Raw genomic sequence first — 24,248 nt, forward strand, 5'->3', positions numbered from 1 at the left:
AGACACTCACAAAATCTTCTGTGGTGTAATGCTCTCAGCCACTGAGCGCTCGGTGTTAGCCAAGCACTTAGTAACCGACTTTGTATCCAAGCTTTTCAGAGTTAATTTGTTTGTGGTAGCAAATCAACATTTGTTCAATATTTGAAAGCACACGCTTTAATGGCCATTCCTTTTTTTTTAACAGAACACAAAAGAAAGGAATGTGCAAAATGAAGTTTAAATGCAGTTTGTTGGGGGTGTGCTCCCACCCTGTCCTTGAGGGGGGAAATTAGGCCCCAGGAACCCATAGGCAGCACCTGGAGGAGGAGCAAGGGAGCAGGGATTGATTAATCAGCCATGAGGCTCAGGTGGACAGGACCGGGAGGGACCTGTACAAAGCCAGGTAGCTGACAGCAAAAAGAGGCTGCAGGGAGCTGGTCTGCAGACATTCCCTGGGTGTTGGGACTCTAGAGGGTAGCCCGCTGTTACTTCCTGGGAGTGAGCTGGGAAGCTGGTAAACGCAGAGAGAGGAAGGCAGAAAGGTAGGAGATGGCTCAGGGGATAAGCAGCAGTGAACAGGAGTGCAGTCCTTCGCTGCTGATTAGAGGGCCCCTGAGCTGGAACCTGGTGGAGAGGGTGGGCCCAGGTTGCCCTGTCAGCCACTGGGGACATGGTAGAGACCAGGCAAGGGACAGTGGACTGCCTGAGACTATTTGCAGGAAAAGACTCTGTTACACTCCCCCCCCCCTCCCGCCCCCAAACGGGAACCATGTAGTGACCTGGCCATAGGGCGAAGTCACAAAGAGGAGGGTGTGGTTCCTGGAGAAAGGTCTGCAGAATGAGAGGACAACAGGAGAGACACCAGAGCAACCAGAAGGAGGCGCCAGCTGTGGCGAGTGCTCCCTGTGACTTGCAGGCTGATGGAAACACTGTGAGGGTATAAAGAATGAGGAGACCTTGTGGCACCTTAGAGACTAACACATTTACTTGGGCATAAGCTTTCATGGGCTAGAACCCACTTCGTCAGATGCATGGAGTGGAAAATACAGGAGCAGGTATAGATACATGAAAGGGTGGGGGTTGCCTTACCAAGGGTGAGGTCAGTCTAACGAGAGAAATCAATTAACAGCAGGATACCAAGGGAGGAAAAATAACTTTTGAAGTGGTAATGAGAGTGGCCCATTACAGACAGTTGACAAAAAGGTGTGAGTAACAGTACAGAGAAATTAGTATTGTATGGTTCCCATTGACATCAGTGGCACTACTCAGCGTAAAGGTGATGAAGTCAGGCCCTGCTATATCTTCTGCAAAGTGCCTGGCTCATTTGGGGGCACTATAAAAAGAGTAAATTCTCCCCCCCAAAAAACTGTATTAAGGTTAAGAAAATAACCTGCTGGCTGATTGTGCTACGTCCCTCTCTAGACGCAGGGTCAAAGAGAGAACACCAGCCTGCTCCTGCTGCTAGCTAATGAAGTCGCTCCTTTACCTCACGTGGTAGAGCGCTGTGCTGTGGGTTCAGAGGTCTGGAGTTCAAAAGCTGCTGGATGAGCCATGTTAGCAGTTGTTAAAAAGGATAACCACTGCTGAGCCACCCTCCCTGCAGCACAGCACCCCCTAGGGGCGCACTGGGGTCAGCACTGACTGAGAGGGGAGAAAGAGTAACCCCCTACTGAGCCTCCCACAGCACCGCACCCCCTAGGGACCAGCACTGATTGTGTGGGACAGCATCCCCTACTGAGCCCTCCCGACAGCACCCCCTTGTGCGCCATTAGGCTCGGCTCCCTGTACTTCTAACAGGATCCAAATGTTCCTTAGGTCACTCATCCAAGCCTTGCAGCCATTTCGCTCATGAGACAGACCCACCATCCTAGGTGCTGTAAGAGGAGAGCACCACAGCTGGGACTTTCACCGGAGCCCAGCCAGATCTCCGACACACCACTGAACCTGCCGGCTGAAAAGATCAAGGAAAACACCCACACAGCTGATGGACGAGTTCTCTGTATGAAAACCAGGCAATTGTTTTATTGACCAAAACCATGGAATGCAATATCCTGGCCAGTTGGTACAATGCTGAAAAGGCTTCAGGTTTCCTTGGCCATTGGGAGCTGGTAGAGCTGGAGGGCGGTCTTCATTCCGGTGTTAGCCATCTCTTTCACTGCGTCACATCAATCGTGAAGGCTTGAGCTGAGCACCTGACGTTATCGTAGGTCTATCTCGTCTCCTGGAAACAGGGGAGTGAGTCAGAGACAGCTGCATAAAGGAACCGAGTTCAGGTGGCTGTTATGCTACTTCATCTGGAAGTTCTCTGGTGTCTTTCACCCCAAGGATCTCAAAGTGGCTATTCCTAGGGCTCCCCATCCATCTTTGGGTCTCCATCCCTTGAGCTTGCCATCAACAGACATCACAATGATTAACAAGGAGGTCGGTGTCTTTATCCCCATCTAAAGATGGGGTGATTCTGGCACAGAGGGCACAAGTGCTTTTCCCAAGGTGACCCCTCAGTCTATAGAGAATAGAGCCTGTGCCCTCATCCTCTGCATGATCCACTAGGCCAAGCTAGCCTATTGTATTGCTAACCCCTAGAGACCAGGATGCCAGTCTATGTACCTCTCTGCTCTTCAGCCAAATCTTGCTGTTAAGTATGGGTTGTGATGAAGTAGGAAGTTTTGGTAATATTTTTTATGAAGCAGATGTGTGCCTCAGTTTCCCCTCTCTGCTGCATTGGTACCTAGTGGGTGAAAAGGGACTGTTTGCTCTCGGGGCAGGCTCAGATCCAGGTGTGAATGGTGCCTCGCTGGCTGGGGCCTTAGGTCCCACATGAATGCAGCTCTTCAGAAGACAGTGGCAGATCCAATCCCAGGGACATTGAAACCTGGCTATCAATGACCCAGAGAGATATGGACTTCCTGCATCTCCACGGTGAGGGGCTGAGCTGTATCTCCCCAGCTTGGGAACAGAGGACTGGGTCGGGGGGAAGAGCGAGGAGGAAGTTAAATGTGGGCTGCAGGAAGCAGTCGGGGGCACCGCTTGGAGTCTGACAAAGGAGATCGGACGCAGGGACAGACAGAGCTTGAACAATGAGGGTTCATTACAGCTTGGCTGGGCTCTGGCTACCCAGAAGGGCCTATGCTTCAACCTTCATTTCTCTGTGCTAACCAAGGACTTCCTAGGCTGTACCCCAGCTGACTAGTCAACCTACTGTGACAAGGCTGGCTGAGTGTCACTGCAGCCATGCTGGGGTGGGGTGCATTGCTCCCTAATACCGTACAAGTCTCCCTCAGGGGTCCGTCTCAGTGGGACCGACTGAATGGAGCTTGTGGTGCTGAACGACCAGAGGTCCAGTCTATGGAGGCGGTGAAGCCACATGGTGGCTCGCCCTGGAGATGGATTTAGACTGTTCTCAGTGGTACCAGATGACAGAACAAGGAGTAATGGTCTCAAGTTGCAAGGCGGGGGGGGGGGGGTGTTAGGTTGGATATTAGGAAAAACTTTTTCACTAGGAGGGTGGTGAAGCACTGGAATGCGTTACCTAGGGAGGTGGTGGAATCTCCTTCCTTTGAAGTTTTTAAGGTCAGGCTTGACAATTTAATTGGGGATTGGTCCTGCTTTGAGCAGGGGGTTGGACTAGATGACCTCCTGAGGTCCCTTCCAACCCTGATATTCTATGATTCTATGAAGCCCTGGCTGGGATGATTGAGTTGGGGATTGGTCCTGCTTTGAGCAGGGGGTTGGACGAGATGACCTCCTGAGGTCCCTTCCAACCCTGATATTCTATGATTCTCTGACCTCTGTGGGGTCTGGCTCACTGAACAGGTCCTCCCAGAGACTGTTCCAAAGTGAGGGCCATAGCACCAATCCTGTGGATCCATGACAGGGGTGTCATTTTTTAAAGCATGAAAAAGACTTCTGAGTAAACATCCTGTTGAAAATCAGTGGGATTCCTAAATCACGCCGGCATTTTCAAAAGCCCCCATCCATCCACCCACCCATCCATCTCCATACACATCCCTCCCTCTATCCTCCTACACAACTATCCATCCACGGGTCTATCCCCATACACACCCCTCTCTCCGTCTAGCTGTGCTGGGGTGACACGTTCGTTGGGTATTTATGTAGATATACACACAATCTATTACATGCACAACTGTTATTATTATAAGATATTATTGTTATTATGAGACTCTCCCAGAAAATCGATTGTGACCCCGGTGTAAATCCGCAGTGACCCCGCCGAGGCCAGTGGGTGTGAGGGCTGGATTCTGATCTCAGTTGTAAAGAGAAACGCAGTGTAAGCTGGAACCTGCTCCAACCCAGTTCCAGTCGCTATGTGGACAGTAGCGTAACCATGCTGGGAACTGGAGCGCTAGCGAACGGGGTGAGTAGGAACCGTTCGGCCGTCTACACAGCAGAGGCCGGAGTTAACCCAGCTGTGGCTCGACAAGACTGGGGAGCCTACGATGAGTGAGCTGAATAAGCAGCTTCAAAACAGCCGCCACCCGCTGGCTGCGGAAGGCTGGGCTGGGTGGCAGCGCCTCCCCTGACATCAGAAGCTGGGGGTCCAAAGCGCTGAGTGTGGTCGGGGGGCCTGTGTTGGGCCTCAGGGCTGACCTGAGTCAAGGGTTACTGTGTGTCAAGTTTTCAAAAAGGGGAACTGAGGGAGGAAGGTGGAGGGGGGACAGGTTGGGGGTACTGGAGGGGGCACCTGCAGTGAGGGTACTCACTGGGGGGGTGGGCAGTGTTGCTCCCTGTCATGGGGCAGGACGGCTGGCACAAGTCCAGCATGCAGCGAAAGCCACCGGGTAGCACCTCCCTGCGGGACCCCGCTCCCCGGGGCTGGGAGCCGGGGCCTGGGTGGGCAGAATCGGGCAGCTGTGGTTGCACCAATCAGCTGCAGATGCAGGGGCGGGACCAGTCAGGAAGTGGCCCACCTGGGGCTCTTGCTGAGCTCCAGCCTCTGCTCTGCAAAACACCTGGACATTTCCTGTTATCTGAAAAATCTGCTCGGACAGAGGAAGGAGCCTCAAAAGCAATGTGCAGGAAAACCCAGACATCTGGTCACCCTACCTGAGTCTCCAGCCCTGGACGAGTCTGGCCTGTGTTCCCTGGGCATGGGGGCAGCTATACCTGCTTGGAGTCAACAGGGAGCTCACTCAGAAAGGAATCAGAGCAGCCTCTGCCCCTCCTTCATCCCTGCTGGGATCCCGCCTGACGCTCTCCACATCACCTGGCTATCTGTTGGATTCCCCCCCACACCCCCAGCCTGCACGCCCCATGCCACCCGCCTCCCCCGCTGCCCAGATCACTTCCCCCATCCTCCCATCCCAGCCTGCCCTCCCCACACTGCCCGCCTCCCTCACTGCCGGGATCCCTCCTTTCCCCAGGAGAAACCCCTCAGTCTTTGGCCAGTTCCCCATAGCACAATCTCAGCTTTCTACGGCAGCAGGGAGCTCGTGGACAGCAGTGCAGTGAACCCAGAGGAATTTTAGGGCACTCCATAAATTACATAATGCACTGGGGTGGCGTGGGGGGTCTTGAACATGACCAAAAACCCGTGTTACTGTCCCATCCCCGACACAGCTGGACAAATGTCAACCCACCTGTGACTCTGGTTTGGGTGCTGCTGGTCGGAGCTGGAGTCTGCTGGGCACCACCTGAAGCTGCAGCAGAGAAGGAGGAGAGAGGTTCATCTCTCAGGGGTGCACCCCAAGCGAGCCATTTCCCCACAGGGACGGGGATTTGGGAGCCGGCAGGAGAAGGTTTGGGGTGACCCATAGCTGAGTCGGGGAATGTTGCCATAAGGAATCAGGGGCGGGGAAGAGGAACAGAAAAAACCTCCCCCATAGAAAGGAGAATGTTTGGTTCCCTGTTGGACTGATGAAGCGAGAAAAATAACCATTTCTTGGATCCAGGACTCCTCCCTCCAGGTGTGAGCAACTCCACATCCATCTATTCATCCCCCATCCCTCCTTCTCTTCCTTTCCAACACCCCTATCTTTTCCTATCTCCATATAAACAGATCTTTCCCTCTCTGTCTCTCACCCCCCCACACACAATTCCCCACTGTGGAGGCATGAACCCCACTGGGTGTTGGGGGGTTCATTTCCGTTTGGGAAAGGAGAAGGAAGAGATGGGGGCTGGGCTGGTACAAGCGAACCGTCAACTACTAGCCTGGCCCTGTCTGGATCGAGTTGCCTCCGTGATACAGTGGAAGACCCTAACTCCCTTTGTGGACCTAGAACAGGAAGTTAGGTGTCTAAACCAAGGGTGAAAGTAACTGAAAGGTGTTTCTGGTACGAGGGCCTGGCTCCGGAAGGGGCAGGGTCTTGGGCAGAAGGGGCGGGACTGGGGGTCAGCCTCCCCCAGCCAGCTCTTCAGTGCTGCCTGGTCGGTGCTGCCCGGGGATTTAAAGGGCCCGGGGCCCTGGCTGCTGCCATGATAGCAGCGGTGGTGGCCGGGAGCCCTGGGCCCTATTAAATTGCTGGGCCCCAGGGAAGCTGCCCTGTTTGCCCCCTCCCCCCTCCCACATCGCTGCCCCCACCCTTGGCGGCCTTGGGCTTTAACATCCGCTGTGTACGGGCCCGTACCGGTGGCCATTTTTTACCGGTACACCGTACCAGCCCACTTTCCCCTCTGGTCTCAAGCCCTTTGGATCTGTGATACCCAGTGGCAGCCTGGCCTGAGAAGGGGCTGCACAATTCTGCCCTTGCAGGGGCTGTGCCAAGGAAGCCAGCAGCATTGCTCATTTTTCTGCTTGGCAGGCCGATAAGCAGGCAGTTCCTGTACGTGGAGACCCATCAAGACAAGATCCCCCTTCGGGAGGGGGCGATCCCCCCCTTGAGAGCCCCTCACTCACCCTTCCCTGTGGCTTGGAACAGGTTGTGTGCCAGGTTCTTCTTGTCCATGTCCTCCAGCACCTTCCCGGCCACCTCCACCGCGTAATCCTCCTTGTAGTAGCTGACGAGCAGGCGAGTGATTTCTACAGCGTCTGCTTTTTCCAGCTCTCCCCATCTGATGGGGTTATAACCTTCCTTGGGCTGGAAATTGTTCAGCTTGTCTTTAAACGTCTTCAAGTCCGACTTGCCCAGCTCTCTAATGGTGTCGAACAGGTGGTCTCTCAGGGTCTTTCCCATGCTGGCTCTTTCCCCCGAGACAGCAGTGTCCCAAAAAGGGAAAGTGAAACAAAATTTTACCACTTCCACCCTTCATCCGGCCCACCCTCTTCTCTTCTGTGACACTGGGCTGTGCTCAGTTGGAAGATTAACAGTTTTGATCTGGCTCCCGATTTTTGTGGCCCTTTTGTGGGGTCAGGGATTTTGCTCCTATGGGGGGCACCAGGGGGCTCAGCCTCAGATTCACTCCTGTTGTCTTGTGTTATTCAAACACTCCTGGGCACGGAGATTGGGAGGGCAAAGGGCATCTGTGCCCTGGCTGGGAAGGAAAGCGGAGTTGGGGTGAGGGGCGGAAATCGGCAGGAAGAGTGGCAAGAACAATGCACACACACAGAGACACACCCACACCCCGACACAGTTACATCCCCCCTCTCCCCAGAGACAGTTGCACACACAGAACAACACACAGACACACCACACCACACTCAGTTACATACAGACACTACACACAGGGACACGTACACAGTTACACCACAGACATACCGCACACAGAGACACACATGCATCCTGACACGCACACACACTGACAGTCACTGACAGATACACACACTGTACTCAGACACTGTCACACACAAACACACACAGACTTGCATGCACAATTATGCACAGACACACCCAAATACCGACACAGATACACACTGACTGATACACCCCCTCCCCCGAATCCCCATTTACAGATCAGAAGAAAGTGGAACATCCCATTCCTCCAGCAACAGGAAATGGGGTGTGCCAATAAAATCTTGAAGCTAGTATTAGTCACTTATGTAAGGGTAGACGTGGCCTATTCCCAACAGTTTACATGAAGGGGTGAATACCAACAGAGGGAAAATTACTTTTTGGAGTGCTAACGAGACTAACAAATTTATCTGGGCATAATCGCATCTTCTTGTCAACTGTTGGGAATAGGCCACATCTACCCTGATTGAATTGGCCTCATTAGCACTGACCCCCCCCCCCCACACACTTGGTAAGGCAACTCCCATCTTTTCATGTGCTGTATATTTATACCTGCCTGTTGTATTTTTCACTCCATGCATCTGATGAAGTGGGTTTTAGCCCATGAAAGCTTATGCCCAAATGAATGTGTTCGTCTCTAAGGTGCCACAAGGACTCCTAATCCTTGATGAAATGTACAAAGCCTCAGCTAAGAAAAGGAGCAAAGAAATTTGTTATACACTGGTGCCATCTACTGGATGTTGAAGGAACGAGCGATCCAAAATCTGAGAGCCAACAGCCAAGCAGAAAATACCTCCATCGAACCCCGAAACAGGGTCTAAAACCCGTCAGAAGTTGCTGACTCCAACAAAGAAGCTGCCGTAACGTGGACACACTCCTCCTATCCAGGGTGACCAGCAGTTTCGGGAAACCATGAGATTTCATTTCAGAGATTGTTCTTTCTTTTTATGGCCCAGGCGAGGTCTACACTAAAAAGTTAGGTCAACCCTGCTACATCACTCAGGGGGTTGAAAAATCCATATCCCTGAGCGATGTCGTTAAATTGGCCTAACTGCCAGTGTAGAAACCCCGGCCTTCCGAGAAGCCCGAGCTCGGAAACTGGAAAAATACGCCCTTCTGGCCGACACCCTGAGAGCGAAGGGCTACGAGGTGCAGCTGGACGCCCTGATCATCGGAGCCCTGGGCGCTTGGGACCCCTGCAACGAGCGTGTGCTGCAGACCTGTGGGATCGGTAGACGCTACGCACGGCTCATGCGGCGCCTCATGGTCTCGGACACCATCCGATGGTCCAGGAACATCTACATCGAGCACATCACCGGCCACCGACAGTACCAGGAGGAGTGAGCCGATACGACATTGTCCACCCACTGTGGGAAAGAGACTGAGAGGCTTTCCCCATCGGACCGTATGAACTGGAACCATAAACCCACTGAACATTAAATCCCACCAAATGAGGGTAGACCCATCCCCACCATCGTATCCACTCCGCATACTGAACATAGCCATTGTGTGGATAACTTACCCCATATCCCAATGTCTGTACTCTGACCGATTAAACTTTTACCCCAGTCGAGGAGATTGCAGATTATTATGTAATCCTTGCTCCACCAGCTCCTAAATCGAATTTTACACCCCTTGATAATCTGTACCTTATCCCCTGACAACCAGAAACTTCTATGCTTGAACTCTGTACCGTTTCTTATTTCAACATTATCTTAATAAAATTATTAAATCTGAGCACTAGGTAGCGACTACCTCTTGGGAATGTGTGTGTGTGGATTAACCCCTCCCATCTGTGTAGTGAGTGTGAGTGGTAACTGCTAGTTCCCTTTTTGCGGCTGCACTCTCTCTAGTGAGGCCTTGAGGAACTGTATTTTGGCTTCTCCTCCTTGGTACACCCAAGTCAATTGAACTAAGAGACTCTCACAGAAAATGTTTAAGCACCTGCTTTTGATGCTTTAAACAAGTCCCTTTCAAAGCCAACATGAGAAACAGCAAATGCCAGACTCCTCAAGGTGCAGCCTGTGAGACATAACTTTATTCCTTGGAGAATTACTTTAGGTGCAGAAAGTGTGTTAGAAATACTGGAGAACTGATAACTGTTGATTATAGATCTGGGTCATTCATGGTGAATTAATAAACTGGTTGGCTGGTTAAGAATAACCCAGTGTCCTCACTTGAGACATTCTGACCGAGGTCAAAGTAGATCTGAGAAGGACCCAACTTTAAAATCAGAAAGCCAGTACTCCCGGGATGCAGTAAAAACGGGTGAGCCAAACTAAATTCCAACCCTAAACTGGCAATACTGTTTATCCAATAGGAAAATCTAGTTTGTTAGATTTTCAGATGAAATCTAACTGGCACTTTGGCAAATTCAAAAAATTGACCCCCATGCCCCATCTCCCTGCTATCCTGGACCAGACCCATGGCCCATCTAGGCCAGTATCCCACCCCTCCCTGCTTGGCTGTGGGTGATGATCCCTAATAATAATTTTCCCTCCCACCCTTTGTTGTTCAGTCTATAAGCTCTTCAGGGCAGGGACCGACTCTCACTGTGACTCTGTGCAACATCTGACCCACTGGGGGCCCTAATTTCGGTTGGGGTCTGTGCAGCACCAGGAACAACGGGGCCCTGATCTTGGTCGGGGTCTGTGCAGCGCTAGGCACAACTGATCTTAGGCTGATCTTAGTTGCAACCTCCAACTGCTACCATAACAACCAATAATAATGAGATTCCTGTAATGCACTCACATGGGTGTGTGCCAGAAGAATAAATTCACTAATGCTGGTACAGTGCCCAGTAAATAAGGTGTCCGGGCCCTTATAAAGATGTAGCTGATCCCTCACAGATTGTTTGGGGGCCACATGGCAGATAGAAGCCCAGACACACACGTGCACACAGGAGGCAGAGGGGACACGACCATGTTTTATTGGAGACCGTATCTGGGTGGATGCGAACATGCTCAGATCCCAGCACTGTCTGTACAGATCCCGGAGGCTTGGAACCATATCGGGTCACTGCCCGTCCCAGGGAGCTTGGAGCTGGGCCACATGGGCTCCGAATGTCTGGAGGAGCAGTGATGGCATGGGGTGTGGCTGCGGCACTTCCAGCTATGTGGGCATGGCCAGGGAGTCTCTGGTAATGGACACATGCTTGGGCATGATTGAGATGCTTTTGGTAATGGAGGCATGAACCTCTGGTGATGGGGGGCCATGATAATGGGACTTCTGTTGATGGTAGCATGAGAAGACATTGTTACGGAGCTTCTGGTGATGTAGCATGTGGTTAGCTGTGGTTACAGAGCGTCTGACAACATAGTTATAGAACTTCCAGTGACGTAGGCCATGGTTGAGGCACCTCCTGCTCTGGTGATGTCAGGCATAGCGAGGCGTGGCAGGGCACGGCTTCTCTGGGGTGTGGCTGGGCGCGGTTTCAGCACCGCCAGACCAGGTGACATGGTTGGGAGTGCCTGCGGCTCACTTGGCGACATGGGCATGGTTGGGTGTGGCCTGATGATGTGGGGTGAGGTTATGGCACAGCTGGTGAAGTAGGGCCGGCTGGGCGTGATCATGGCTCTTCTGGTGATGTGGGGTATGGTTGGGTGTGGTTGTGGCACCTCCTGCTCTGGCATCTTGGGTCAAGGTTGGGCATGGCTGTGGCACATCTGGAAGCATAGAGCATAGCTGGGCATGGCTACAGCACCTTTGGCAACATGGTTATGGCACTCCCGGCTCCGTGGGGAGAGGCTAGGCGTGGCTCAGCACCTCCGGCTCTGCGGGGCGCTGTTAGGAGGCCTCCGGCTCCGGCGCGTAGATGACCAGCGGCTGACTGTTCTTGCCCTTGTCATGCCAGCAGACGTCGAAGAAGGGGTAGACGGTGGTGGTGAAGCGCGTGTGGAAGGCGAAGAGCTGCGCCAGGTTGTCCTCGTCGCTGGCGTCGTAGAACCCCAGCATCCCGTCCTCGAAGCTGAGATACAGCCCAATCCGGCTGGGCTTGGTCTCCACCCGCAGCAGCCGCGGCTCCTTGTGCTCCACGTGGGCCTCGTAGTTCTTGCCTTCCTTGCAGCCCATCAGCCAGAAGCCGCTGGAGGGCAGGGCCTGGAGCCGACCCTTTCGCCCCGTGTCGGCTGAGATGATGCCCAGCGCCCAGCGCGGCTTGTCACCCACTGTCACCTCCCAGTAGTGCTCACCACCGGAGAAGCTCTGGCGGCTCACCACACAGTTGGACTTGTCGAAGCGGCCCGGGTCATCAGAGCTCACCGGCTGCTTGTGTTCCACGCACTCCACCCGCTTGCCGTCCTCCGACACCACCAGGTTGGGGTGGGCCGTGTCTGGGTCAAAGGTCAGGTTCTCCAGAGCTGTTGGGAGGGGAGAGGGAGAAAGGAATGGGGCACCACGTGGGATCCTGGAAAGTTGGCCCAAAATTCCACCCCTTGTCACCTCCCACCATCCCCATTTTTCCTAATTCTTCTTTCCCACACAGCACCCCAAGCATCCCCCTCAAGGGAGGCCAGAATCTCAGGTGGGGTCATAGGCTGCCCGACACACTGGGGCCTAGTGAATAGAGCACTGCACTGGGCCCTGGACTCCTGGGTTCTATTCCCGGCTCTGCCACGGGTCTGTTGAGCTGATCACGTCACTCAGGGTCTGTTTAGCACCTGGCACAACTGGTGATTGCTGTGCAGGGTAAATGAGAATCAAATATGTCCTTGGATATATACAGGGATCCCTCACCCGATGCTGAGATGCAGCCACTTCTGGGGCAGGAGAGCTGTTTATACAGGGGTGCTGAGATGCAGCTACCTCTGGGGTGGGGCACAGGGGGTTGTTTAGCAGCCATACTGCAATCCTGCACTGAAAGTGAAGGCAGAATTTAGAGAACAGAATGGAGTCACCACAGCTGGGATTTTGCCAGGACATTGTGGTTAACTCGCTGACTCTTGGAAAAATGCCAGGGACATTTAAAAACCATGAATGGCCAGAGCGTTGGTATGAAGTCTCATTTGAAATGCAACACAGCTCCCCCATGCACTGTGCTGGGGCCCTGGGGCCAGCCCTGACAGCCAGGGGAGAGCGCCCCCTACTGAGCCACCAACCTGCTCTCTGCAGCACAGCACCCCCTAGCGCTGCACTGGGGCAGTGGGGCCAGCAATGACAGAGCACCCCCTACTGATCCATCTCCTGCAGGTGCCCTACCTGGCATCAGTGAGCGGAACATCTTCCTCCACACCTGGAACTTGAAATCATCTGTGATGATCGGCAGCTGGATGTCCATCCGGGCAACCGGCGGGGACTCTCCCAGAATCTTCTGCAGCCTGCGGGGAAGGAAGAGCCAGTCAGGGGGCCATGTGCCCAGGGACGGGAACCAGGAGGGATGGGCGGGCGGTGTATGGAGGTCAGAGTGGGAGGATAAGAAGCAATGGGGAGGTCAAGACTGTGTGACTCTGTTCTTGGATCCATTCATCTGGCAGGGAATGTTGTCTTCCCGAGACCTGGGTGTGTGAGGCTCGTGTGCAAGGGGAGGGGTGGGAGCAGACCTGGTTGGAGCACACAGTAAGAGAGGCACTCTGGATTTGTGCAATAGGAGAGGCAGGCTGGCCTCATGGTTAAGACACTGGCCTGGATCTCAGGACACTTGGGTTCAATTCCTAGTGCTGCCACAAATCCACTCATGCAAGTCACTGAATTGCTCTGGGCCTCAGTTTTCCGATCTGTAAATGGGGCTAATAATCCCTTCTTTGCCTAGCATGTGAGATCACTGAGTGTCTGAGCAGCACCTGCCATAAGCAGGGCCCCCGATTTTGGTTGGCGGGGGGGAGGAGGAAGTCTATGCAGCACCTGACACAAAGGGGGCCTTGATCTTGGTTGGGGGGTTTGTGCAGCACCTGGCACAACGGCGCCCCCCGGTGTTGGTTGGGGGGTCATGCAGCTCCTGGCCCAGTGGGGGACTCCATCTCAAGTGAGGTCTGCGCACTGCCCGGCATAATGGGGCCCTGATGTTGGTTGGATCATGGAGGTGTTACCCTAATGTGAGGCACTGTAGGGAGGGGGAACGTGCGGCGGGAAGGAGTGTGCCAGAAATACTGACACTGCAGGGGGCAAGGGATGAGCTAGTGTGCAAAGGGAAGGCGGGGAAAAGGATGAGTGTGCAAGAAGGCCTGAGTATGGCCAGGAGTGCGTGTGCAAGGGGAGAGGGGTGTGTGAGAAGAGTGAGCCAGAGCACACGCGTGTGAGAGGAAGCCGGTGAGCGAGCAAGGCCTGGGGCAGAGGCTCCCAAGGAGACGGTTGTGGGCAAGTGTGTCTAGGATGCGGTTTCCAGTTCCAGGCATCCATGTTCAAGCAAGATGAAGCCAGAGTGGACCAGGTGCAGCGACAGGCAATGGGGGGCCTGCAGGGCCGACAGGAGGAGAGGAGACTGGATGCACTTAGCTGGCTTAGCCTGGCGAAATACTGGCTGAGGGGGTCTGATCGCTCCCTACTGACATGTCGCGGGAGGGAGCAGAGCTGTAAGCGATGCTCGCACCAGAGGACGTGGGGACACACTGGGCAGGAAGCAAGGGAGGCTGGACAGGAGAAGAAGGTTTCTGGCCATCGGAGGAGGGAGGGTCTGGATCGGCCTCCCAGCAGCAGCAGTGCGGGCCAGGCACTGAGCTGGTTTGAGGATGGAGCTTGATCCGTTTCGGGCTGAGCTGCCAAGGGGGTTTCGGAGAGGCTGCGAGAGCAGCGACTGGACTTGGTGACCCAGTAGGGCCCTTCCGGTCCAATGTCTCCAGCCCTGTGGGGCGGACTGCGGGGCGGGGTAGGGGGAGGAGATGAAGGAGAGCAGCAGAGGAGTGGGAGCACTCACCTGCTGGCCACCAGGCAGTATTTCTGTGGAGAGGAAGACGAAGGTGAAGATTAGCACCTGGCCCACAGCATCTCCCCATTCCCAGCCCACCCACCCCACTTCTAACCCAGCCCCCGTGAACCACAGAGGCGACGGCATCACGTTAAAAAGACAGACAGAGTCGGGGGTGGGTCTGACAGACACAGAGAGCTGTGGGTCGGGGAAGTGCATGTGTGGGCGGGGGTCACGCCCAGACCCAGAGGAGCGTGCGTGTGTTGGGGAGGGGAACAGACGCAGGGACCTGGTGCATATGTAAGGGGGACAGAGACACAGGGATGTTTGGGGTCACAAAAGACAGACAGACACAGGGATGTTGGGGTTGGGGGGTGGCAGACAGACACAGAGACGTTGGGAGGGGTCACAGACAGACAGACAAAGGGATGTTGCGGGGAGGGCAGGGTCACAGACAGACACAAGGAGTGTGGTGCAGAGCCCTGGACTCTAAGGGCTTGTCTACACTTAAAAGGCTGCGCCACCGTCGTGCTTGAGTGACGACGCTATCTACCCAGAGGGGAGGGCGTCTCCCATCGGCGTAGGCAATCCACCTCCCCGAGAGGTGTAGCTATCTCGGTGGGCGAAGCTCTCCCGTCAGCAGAGCGCTGTCTACACCAGGACTTTGTGTGGTATAACTGCGTGGCTCAGGGTGTGGATTTTCCACACCGCTGAAGGACACAGTTACATCAGCATAAAATTGCTAGTGTCGACCAAGCCTGAATTTTCCCAGGTAACAACAGTCCAGCGCAAAGGGGGATAGAAAATAGTTTAGAAAATACAAAAGACAGATTGCATTCAAATCTGCTGACCACCCCCGGCTGGCCCACCAAGGGCGTGGTTCAGGTCACACCTGGTAAACAAGAGGAGAAAGGAACTGGAAATCAATGAACCAAAATTAGTGGCTTGGAAATTAGGCCTAACTGGAGGCCAGAATAATGAAGGGCGGGGCTGTTCCACCCACCGCTCCCATCTGGTGGGGTGGTGGTGGTGTCAAAACAGGGGATGGGTGGCCTAGAAAGAAGGACCAAGTTTCCTCATCATAGTTGCCAACTACATCATCTGCTGTGACCCAGGGGTCCACTGTATCACCATCCTGTCCTGATCCTGAGGGAGGTTCTGGCCAGACAGAGGGACCCAGATGACATTGTCACCTCTGCTGGCTAAATCCTGAACGCCAGCTGGGATGTGAAACTAAGGTGCCAGCTGTCACCCACCTCCCTTGTGGGGCTTTTTCCTTCCTCCACCTTAGTCAGGTGGTCACAGACAGACAGACACAGGGAGCGGGGTCACAGACAAATAGAGGGAGGGGTGGGATCACAGAGACAGAGACACAGGAGGTGGGGGCGTCACAGACAGACACAGGAAGGCAGGGGTGGGGTCCCAGAGACAGGGGTCCCAGACAGACACAGGGGGCAGGGTTACAGACACAGGAGGTGGGGTCCCAGACAGACAGACAAGCCTGGGGTGTGGGTCACTGGGAGGGTGGTGAAGCACTGGAATGGGTTACCTAGGGAGGTGGTGGAATCTCCTTCCTTTGAAGTTTTTAAGGTCAGGCTTGACAAAGCCCTGGCTGGGATGATTGAGTTGGGGATTGGTCCTGCTTTGAGCAGGGGGTTGGACTAGGTGACCTCCTGAGGTCCCCTCCAACCCTGATCCTCTATGATTCTATGAGTCACAGACAGAGGAAGACAGGGGTGGGGTGACAGAGACAGCCAGAGACAGGGGTTAGGGGGTCACAGACTGACAGACACTGCAGATGGAGTCACAGACAGAGACGGGAGTGGGGTTCCAGACAGATAGAAGCAGGGGTGGGGTGTCTCTCCTCACCCTCAGGAACTCGGTCTGGCTCTCCTCCTGCACCTCGCCCAGCACGGCCTCCATCTGCTTGAGCTGGTCTAGGTAGTGGCCCATGGTCTTGTGCTCATCCTGCAGCACGGCCGTGGCCTGCTTCTGCACCCGCTCTGCCTCCCGGCCCAGCGAGGCCTCCAGCACCTCCAGGTAGGTGCGCATCACCCCCAGCTGCTCCGACACCTGCTGTTTGAACCGCACCACCGTGTCCTGCAGCCGGGGAGGGAGGGATGGTCACTGCCTTGTCACGCCCCCACTATTGCCCCGATCCCCCCTGGGGTCAGAGCCCCCCTGTAACTACCCCCCATAGCACTTCCCCTCCTGGATCTGCTCCTATCCCTGGGGTGGGAGCCCCCCAGCAACCTCCTCCCCACATATGTCTTCATGAGCATGGAGGATGCACAGTTTGCTTTGTTACTGTAGGGTCTCCTGACATTGCTAGGGCTACACGTGGCTTGTTATTGCAGGGTCTCTCATCAGTGCTGGGTTGTGCACACACTACTTTGTTATTGTAGGGTCTCCTGACATTGCTAGGGCTACACGTGGCTTGTTATTGTAGGGTCTCTCATCAGTGCTGGGTTGTGCACACACTACTTTGTTATTGTAGGGTCTCCTGACATTGCTAGGGCTACACATGGCTTGTTATTGTAGGGTCTCTCATCAGTGCTGGGTTGTGCACACACTACTTTGTTATTGTAGGGTCTCCTGACATTGCTAGGGCTACACGTGGCTTGTTGCTGTGAATTTCTCATGGACACTTGGGTTGCACACACTGCTTTGTTATTGTAGGGTCTCTAGTGAGGACTTAACTATTGGGAGTAGCTTGTCTGACATTCACTGAAAGGAGAAGAGTGTGTAACTCCCGGGTGCTGGCAGATAGGCCAGTGGGATCCCTTTGAACTAACAATGCATTCACCCACTGTTTCAGACACATCACAGATCCCCTTCCACAGCACTCATCCGAATCTCCTGAATGTGTACACACACACACACACACACACACAGAGGGCCCCTGCTGTCTCACCTCCACCTCTGCTATCTGTCTGTTCAGCAGAGTGATCGTTTTCTCCTTACGCACTTGCGCCTCCTGCAGCTGAATTTGCTGCTGGGGAAGTTGTTTCTGAGAGAGCAAGAGAAATAGATGAATCGAGTGGTCTGATCCAGGGGTGGCAGGGAGGGGGCGGGATACCAGGCTGGATGGGCCCATGAATCTGATCCATGGGGGGAGCAAAGGGGCAGGATACCGGGCTAGATGGGCCCATGGGTCTGATCCAGGGTGGCAGGGAGGGGGCGGGATACCGGGCTGGATGGGCCCATGAATCTGATCCATGGGGGGAACAAGGGGGCAGGATACTGGGCTAGATGGGCCCATGGGTCTGATCCAGGGTGGCAGGGAGGGGGCGGGATACCAGGCTGGATGGGCCCATGAATCTGATCCATGGGGGGAGCAAAGGGGCAGGATACCGGGCTAGATGGGCCCATGGGTCTGATCCAGGGTGGCAGGGAGGGGGCGGGATACCGGGCTGGATGGGCCCATGAATCTGATCCATGCGGGGAACAAGGGGGCAGGATACCAGGCTAGATGGGCCCATGGGTCTGATCCATGGGGGGAACAAGGGGGCAGGATACCGGGTTAGATGGGCCCATGGGTCTGTTACCTTCATCCTCTGGTGGGCCTCGGCGGCCGTGATGATGTTGTGGCCCTTGTGCTTGCCGAGCGACGCGCACACCCCGCAGATGACCTGCTGGTCCTGCTCGCAGTAGACGCTCAGGGGGTCCATGTGCTCCTCGCAGTGGTCGTGGGGCACCTGCCGAAAGCACTGCACCAGGTGCTCCATCTGCTGGTTGATGCGCAGCTGCTCCACCTTGGTGGGGGCCTGGCAGGTGGGGCAGGCCGCAGCCCGGGACAGGCACTCCAGGCAGAAGGTGTGGCCGCACTCAGCCGTCACGGGGGCCTTGAACAGCTTCAGGCAGCTGGGGCAGCTCAGGTCCTGGTGCATGCCCTGCATCAGGAGCTGCTTGGAGTTCGACATGGCTGGGCGGTGGGGCGGGCTGGCAGAGAGGGGACAGAAGGTAACTCATGTATCCCATTCCCACCCCCTGAGCCAGCCAGTCCTGGAGGCAAAGGGGAGAGGGATAGCTCATTGGTTTGAGCATTGGCCTGCTAAACCCAGGGTTGTGAGTTCAATCCTTGAGGGGGCCATTGGGGATCTGGGGCAAAAATTGGGGATTGGCCCTGCTTTGAGCAGGGGGTTGGACTAGATGACCTCCTGAGGTCCCTTCCCACCCTGGTATTCTATGATTCAAAGCCCCCTAGAGGCACCAAGTCCCATTCCCTGCCCCCTCACCCGGGCTTGGGATAAAGTAGTCATTTCCCTCCCCCCTGGGCTGCCTCCGCCTGTGTCTGGCCTATGCAGCCTGACCTACTGGAGGAATGTTAACCCTGCGTGGTATCTGCTGGGCCCATGGCTGCAGGGTGACCAAATACCTATAAATAGCTGGCTTGGAACGGATATCGCAATGGGAGCCGAGCTCTGGGGCCGGCAGATTCTCCACCTGTGGATCACTGCCTCTCCCTGGGAGCCGTGTCTGACTGTGTTGCACAGCCCTGGTTTTTTTGTCTTGACGCTGTTTTGCTACAGCGTATTCCACGGCACCCAGGCGTGGCAGTGAATTGCACGGGATTTACGGCTTTGCAGCTGTGTGGCCGCGAGTGTGCATGGCATTCTGTTCCCTCTGCTGCAGCGTGCCGTGCGTGGCCGGGCATTGCCCTGTCGTCTCGTTAAGCACAAAGTATTTACCGCAGGGAATTCCACGTGCATGGATTGGCACTGCATTGCATGGTGTTTTGGTGCAGTGAGGTGCATTGTGTTGCAGTCATTGTCCTGTTGTGATGGAGTGCAGGTAGGACAAGAAGTAGTTGGCTGAAGCTGCAGCACATGTGTGTGGGGGGGTTACATATGGGCAGTTCTCTGGCCTGTGTTATCCAGGGGTTCAGACTCAATGGTCCCGTCTGGAGTCCATGAATCTCATGCTTTGCTGTTGCTATGATGGGGAGCAGCCTGCAGGGCTGAGCCCTCCCCAGACCATGCTGTGTGCCAATGTCAGGACCACGTCTGAGGACCAATACAGGCCATTTCCCGAGTGGGATGAGGGAGTTAGGCCAGCCTGGCTTTCCCCATGTCCTGCCCCACAGGCCCACATTGCGGCTGGAAATAAGGGGCTAGTGGGGCGCTGGGAGGGGGTGAAGCAGAAGGGAGGGAATAGACTGATCCCCAATGGGTAGAGATGGGTGAGACCCATTCCGGAGGGGCCTGACGCAGCAAAGGGGGCCTGGATGGCTTCTCCATGCATCGGACACGGCGGGGGCGGGGGAAGGGAGTGAGACAGACGCACAGGCAGAAGAGAAGAGATACTAACACAGAGAGAGAGAGAGAGACAGACACTGAAGAACATTTTTAGCCTCTGCCCAGAGAGATTTGGGTTAAATAACCAGCCCCCTCCCCAGCCAGCTCCCTTCTCTGGCCTGCCCCCCTCTTTCCCTGCCACATGCTCTTCCCGCATACAAGCTGTCCCTCCGCTACCATCCGGGCTCCATGTCAGCACCATGGGGTTAAAACGACGCGCAGGAGAGAGGAGAAAAAAAGACATGAGACATGGAGACAGACTCACGGCAGACGGACATGGACAGACGGACGCAGACAGAGGCCTCACTCTGAGTATTTCTGATCCCTGCCCAGAGCTAAGTAACTCCAGCTTGCGCCAGCTAAACCCCGGTGCTCTCCTAGAGGGCAGCGGCTGAGCCCACGTCCCCGTCAGATCCTCTGGCCTTGCCCACGCAGCCTGCCCCGTTCTACGCCGTTTAGAAAGACGATGCCTCCCTTCAAGTTTTCCCAACCCCCTCTAAGCCTGGACCCTGGCACCCCGGTCGCATTAGGCTGCATCCAGCCCAAGGGGCACTGAAATATACCCACAGCCACCGCTCCGGGTGGGAGAGAAAGAAAGCAGCGTCTTACTGAGATCGGAGGAGACGGATTGGGGAGCAGGGTCTGGCTGGAGGGCGATGAGGTGCAGAGATCGGATGGGCACCGAGGAGCAGCTGACTGCTGGGATGGGCTCAGCCGCAGCGCGACTGCCCCACAGCCCCTCCCCACCTCTATATATAGATCAATAACCGGCTGCTGTTCTGGGAAGCACAGGACACTGGCCAGTTTTTGTCTGCAGAGCAGGAAGGGGAGGGAAGCGTGACAGGTGACTGGCTCAGGCAGCTGTTGGCATGGCTCTCATTCCCCAGCACAGTCTCTCTGCTAAGGGCGAGCGCCCTGCACTGCCCGTCCGGATGCCTGGGTCCCATTCTGCATCCCGGTCTTCCCCTGCACCCCAGGGCCTGGGTGTGCTAAACTGTCATCCAGGATGCCTGGGTCCCATTCTCCATTCCATTCCCTTCCCCCTGGGAACCAGGGGCTATGGGGGAGCACCCTGCACTGCTGTTCCAGACACCTGGGGACCCTCATGCCTTCTGGCTCTGGGGGCATGGATCAACTGTGATTTGGGGTGGGACGCATCTAGCAGTCCAGCTCAGCCCAGCCAGCTGCCACGATCGGATTTCCCAATCAAGATATTGCAGAGAGTCATGGCAGCTGCTGACCGTGCCTGGTGTGTGAGCTTTGGTGGACACCCTGAGATCAGCGCAGGAGTGGTGGGGGTGCATGGAGCTGTCTGTACTTGGGTGTAGGGTTGCCTACTTTCTAATTTCTGAAAACCGGACACTACATCAGGAGTGCTGGAACATCCCCCTGCCCCACCTGTTCCCCTGAGTCCCCACCCCCTGCCCGCCCCGCCTCTCCCCCAGGCCCTGCCCCCTGCTCCACCTCTTCCCCCAAAGGACAGTGCAACTGAGGCCAAGGGGAAGTAGGAGCTTTGAATGCATCTCCATGACTAAGTGAGGTCTTGGGGCGGGGCCTTGGTGAGGAATTGATGGGGCTGTCTGAGCCCTAGTGCAGCCTGGCGAGGACGGAAGGATCAGAACTGGAGTCCTGAGTTCCCTGTAATGACCCTGGATGCAGCCCCTCTGACAGCCTGCATCTATCTCCCCTAAAATTCTTTCACCTGGTTTTTGTGGCTGTCCTCCAGCGCCTGGTAGAGCCACCCTGCAGTCCCTGTTCCAGCTCAGGACGAGTTCACACAGCTTCCGCATCTTCTCTGGATTTGTACTCCCAGATTTAACGTTTGAATATTGCTAGTCATCTAGAGTGGCGCCGCATAATTTATTCAGAACACTGCTCGCTGCAGTCACCCGCTGGCTCAGCTGTTCTTAGTGCCTGTGAACAAAATGCATGTCTGAGGAGAAGAGAGAGAATAAACTGGGGTTTTTTAACATGTTTGCTAATATAAAATCTTCCCTAATGAGTTTCACCACAGCACCTTGCAGTCTGGATATTGAGATGTAACCCTTCCGCCCGTCAGAGTTGGCAGCAACAAGGGCCGGGTTCAATATCTAGGGGATCCATTCCAATAACACAATGCAAACCGGCTCAAGCCCCCACCCAGTGACCTGGGACAAATATATACCACCCCCGCTGGGCGCCTCCAAGAGGCAATACTTCCCCTCTCGCAGGCACCTAGTCTGAGTGTAGAAAAAAGCCTTTTAATAACAGAGAGAAACAATGTGGCGTTATGTTGGGGAAACACCACCAACAGGATTCATAACACAACCCATGAGCAAAAAAAAACCCACCCCAAGCAAATTGGGGCATGCCCTTTCCCTTTTGTTCTTGAGTCCAGCAACCCCAAATCACCCAAAGTCCCAAAAGTCCAATGACCCAAAAGTCTCTGTCCCTGGTCAGGGCAGCCCCAGAGTTCAAAAGTTTATCTATAGAGCTTTACCCCCAACCTGGGTGGAGATGGGGGCGGAGGTAAGAGGCACCTTACATGATCTGAAGCTGACCGCCCCACAGCTCCATAGGCCCTCACTCCTCTCCGCTCCACCAGCCGCCCCACAAACTGCATCGCTCAGCTTCGCTCTGCAGCCCACATGCAGCTCCCGCCGTCCCACGAACTGCTCCGCGTCCCACCAGCAGCTCCCGCCATCCTATGAACTGCTCCACCAGCCTGTCCACAAGGCACGCCAGCCATCCCACAAACTGCTCCACAATATATCTTCAGGCTCCCCCACTACTTAACACAACGCTCAGTGATTTCAGCTCTTAGGTGAATTCAGCTTGTAGTAGGGGAGCCTCAGTGCTGATGCACCATTAGCCCAAAGTGAGCTCAGCAGCCTGTAACTAGACTGCTAATGAAATTAAAATTAGCTCTGATATTCCACAGTAGAAAGAAGAGGAAGTACAATTAGCATATAAAGCCCTCACCAAGGGGCCCATATCATCAATACTTGTCCCCAGCCTCTCTCCATTCACAGAGTTTTGGAACCCATGACCCTTGCCTAGCGAGTGCTACTTAGTTGATGGTGAGTCCCTCCATCATAACAAAAGGCCAAGTACAATTCCAAGCACAGTTCCCATAATCAGGGTAATAACAATTTATTCTTCCTGCCCCAATAACAGAGACACTGGGGATCCCACAGCAGCCAAAGTGACCATTTGGGCAGCTATGGCCTCATTCTAGGTGGGGTGGGTGTGCCTATGCAAATGAGATTGGCCCCTGAAGTTCTTTTCCACAACTTGCCACACCTCACCAACAGATGTCAGGGTGGAGCTCATCCTGACACTGCTTACAGAGAGATTGCTCATCCAGTGTCAAAATGCAGCCACCTCTGGGGTGAGGTATGGCAGCAGTGCTGTACAACATGTGGACTAGAGAAGACATTAATAGGGATTTCACCATCTGATTTCTTTGCTTCTGAGAGGAGAAACTGGCCTGTGTGACAGAAGAATTGGATTTAAAAACTGGCATCTCAGACAGAGCCCCCAGTTTTAAGAGAAAAGGAAGTGTCAAAGCTGCTGAACTGGGAGAATTCACTCCACACTGAGGTGTCCTAAAGATGTTAATGGTGCCTGTTCCCACCCTGTGATCTGCTCCTGAGAAAATCCATGATCAAGAGAGAGCAAGGAAGATCTTATAATGAGGCTTGGAAGGATTAGATTTTCATTCAATAAAAGTGGATTTCACTGCACACATACAAACCGACAAAAACCTGTTTCCATTGATAATAGAAATTTACAGGCAGGGAAAGTAAGAAAATGCTGCTTGAGAACGTATTAGGGTCCGAATCCAGTGATTCAGACTTCTGAATGGGCCTGGTCTCAAATGGACTAGCGAATGAACAGTAAAAAACAGGGATGTCAGACTATTTACTTTGTATCTTTTGACGTGTGATATTGACAATTTGTGTTTTAACACTCTAAAAAGCTTTCACTTTTCGAATCTCAGCATCTCTTGTCACTAAATAATTGTCCAATCCCTCCCCTGTAATTTCATGCAACTGAAGATTTAAGTCAGTAAAAACCTAAAAAAGTTTAAAAGAAAACCAATATCTGTTGAAATGATAAAAGAAATAAAAATTGGATTCTGCCAAGCCTATTCATAACACACTGGGTAATGTGTGTCTGTGCTCTCCTGCCCTCTGCTGGTAGGAATCAGAGCTGCTCAAATGTGTATCATAGACCCTATACACTTTACAGCTAGTTGGGGGGGGGAGCTTTACTCCGGGGGTTCAGGGCCTGGGTTTTTGTAGCAGGAGGATATGAGCTCTATCGCTGTGGGCATTGTGCAGTTTCAAGCAGAAGGCTAGCAGGGATGTTGTGGTTGGCCACAGCTTTAGGGCAATAATCTTTAGTTCCATGCTCTTAGAGGATATTTCCAATCTTGCTTCTCTGCTCCTCTCCTCTCCCACCTAATTGCCAGACCCCTCACATGGTTCCTGCCTCATGACAGGTGCTGGCTCGGGGCTGCCTGCA

The 24,248-nt window shown here is 54.4% G+C and overlaps 3 protein-coding genes across 7 annotated transcripts in view; all 3 read right to left on the reverse strand.

Moving 5' to 3' along the window:
* Positions 1-24,248, reverse strand: part of LOC141989307 (uncharacterized) — a 191,044-nt gene that overhangs the window by 44,248 nt on the left and 122,548 nt on the right. The gene's annotated exons all lie outside the window — the stretch shown is intronic.
* LOC141988589 (pyrin domain-containing protein 1-like) lies at positions 1,983-8,244 on the reverse strand. Of its 4 annotated transcripts, none has more exons than XM_074954435.1 (5): positions 8,157-8,244; positions 6,833-7,116; positions 5,577-5,636; positions 5,044-5,103; positions 1,983-2,200 (listed from the first exon to the last, which is right to left on the reverse strand). In XM_074954435.1, the coding sequence occupies exons 1-5, from the start codon at positions 8,183-8,185 to the stop codon at positions 2,178-2,180; spliced, it is 456 nt and encodes a 151-aa protein (XP_074810536.1). In that variant the 5' UTR covers positions 8,186-8,244; the 3' UTR covers positions 1,983-2,177. The 4 variants fall into 4 exon arrangements, with proteins under 4 accessions (XP_074810536.1, XP_074810538.1, XP_074810539.1 ...); XM_074954437.1 differs by lacking the exon at positions 8,157-8,244 and adding an exon at positions 7,824-7,861; XM_074954438.1 differs by lacking the exon at positions 5,044-5,103.
* On the reverse strand, positions 10,931-21,570 carry TRIM72 (tripartite motif containing 72). 2 transcript variants are annotated; one of them, XM_074954361.1, is made up of 7 exons: positions 21,442-21,570; positions 17,991-18,384; positions 17,357-17,452; positions 16,312-16,542; positions 14,452-14,474; positions 12,801-12,919; positions 10,931-11,962 (listed from the first exon to the last, which is right to left on the reverse strand). In XM_074954361.1, exons 2-7 carry the CDS (start codon positions 18,363-18,365, stop codon positions 11,391-11,393), a joined length of 1,416 nt encoding a protein of 471 aa, XP_074810462.1. In that variant the 5' UTR covers positions 18,366-18,384; positions 21,442-21,570; the 3' UTR covers positions 10,931-11,390. The 2 variants fall into 2 exon arrangements, with proteins under 2 accessions (XP_074810462.1, XP_074810461.1); XM_074954360.1 differs by lacking the exon at positions 21,442-21,570 and adding an exon at positions 20,349-20,503.

Source organism: Natator depressus, chromosome 6, assembly GCF_965152275.1.
Source record: "Natator depressus isolate rNatDep1 chromosome 6, rNatDep2.hap1, whole genome shotgun sequence".
NCBI lineage: Eukaryota > Metazoa > Chordata > Testudines > Cheloniidae > Natator > Natator depressus.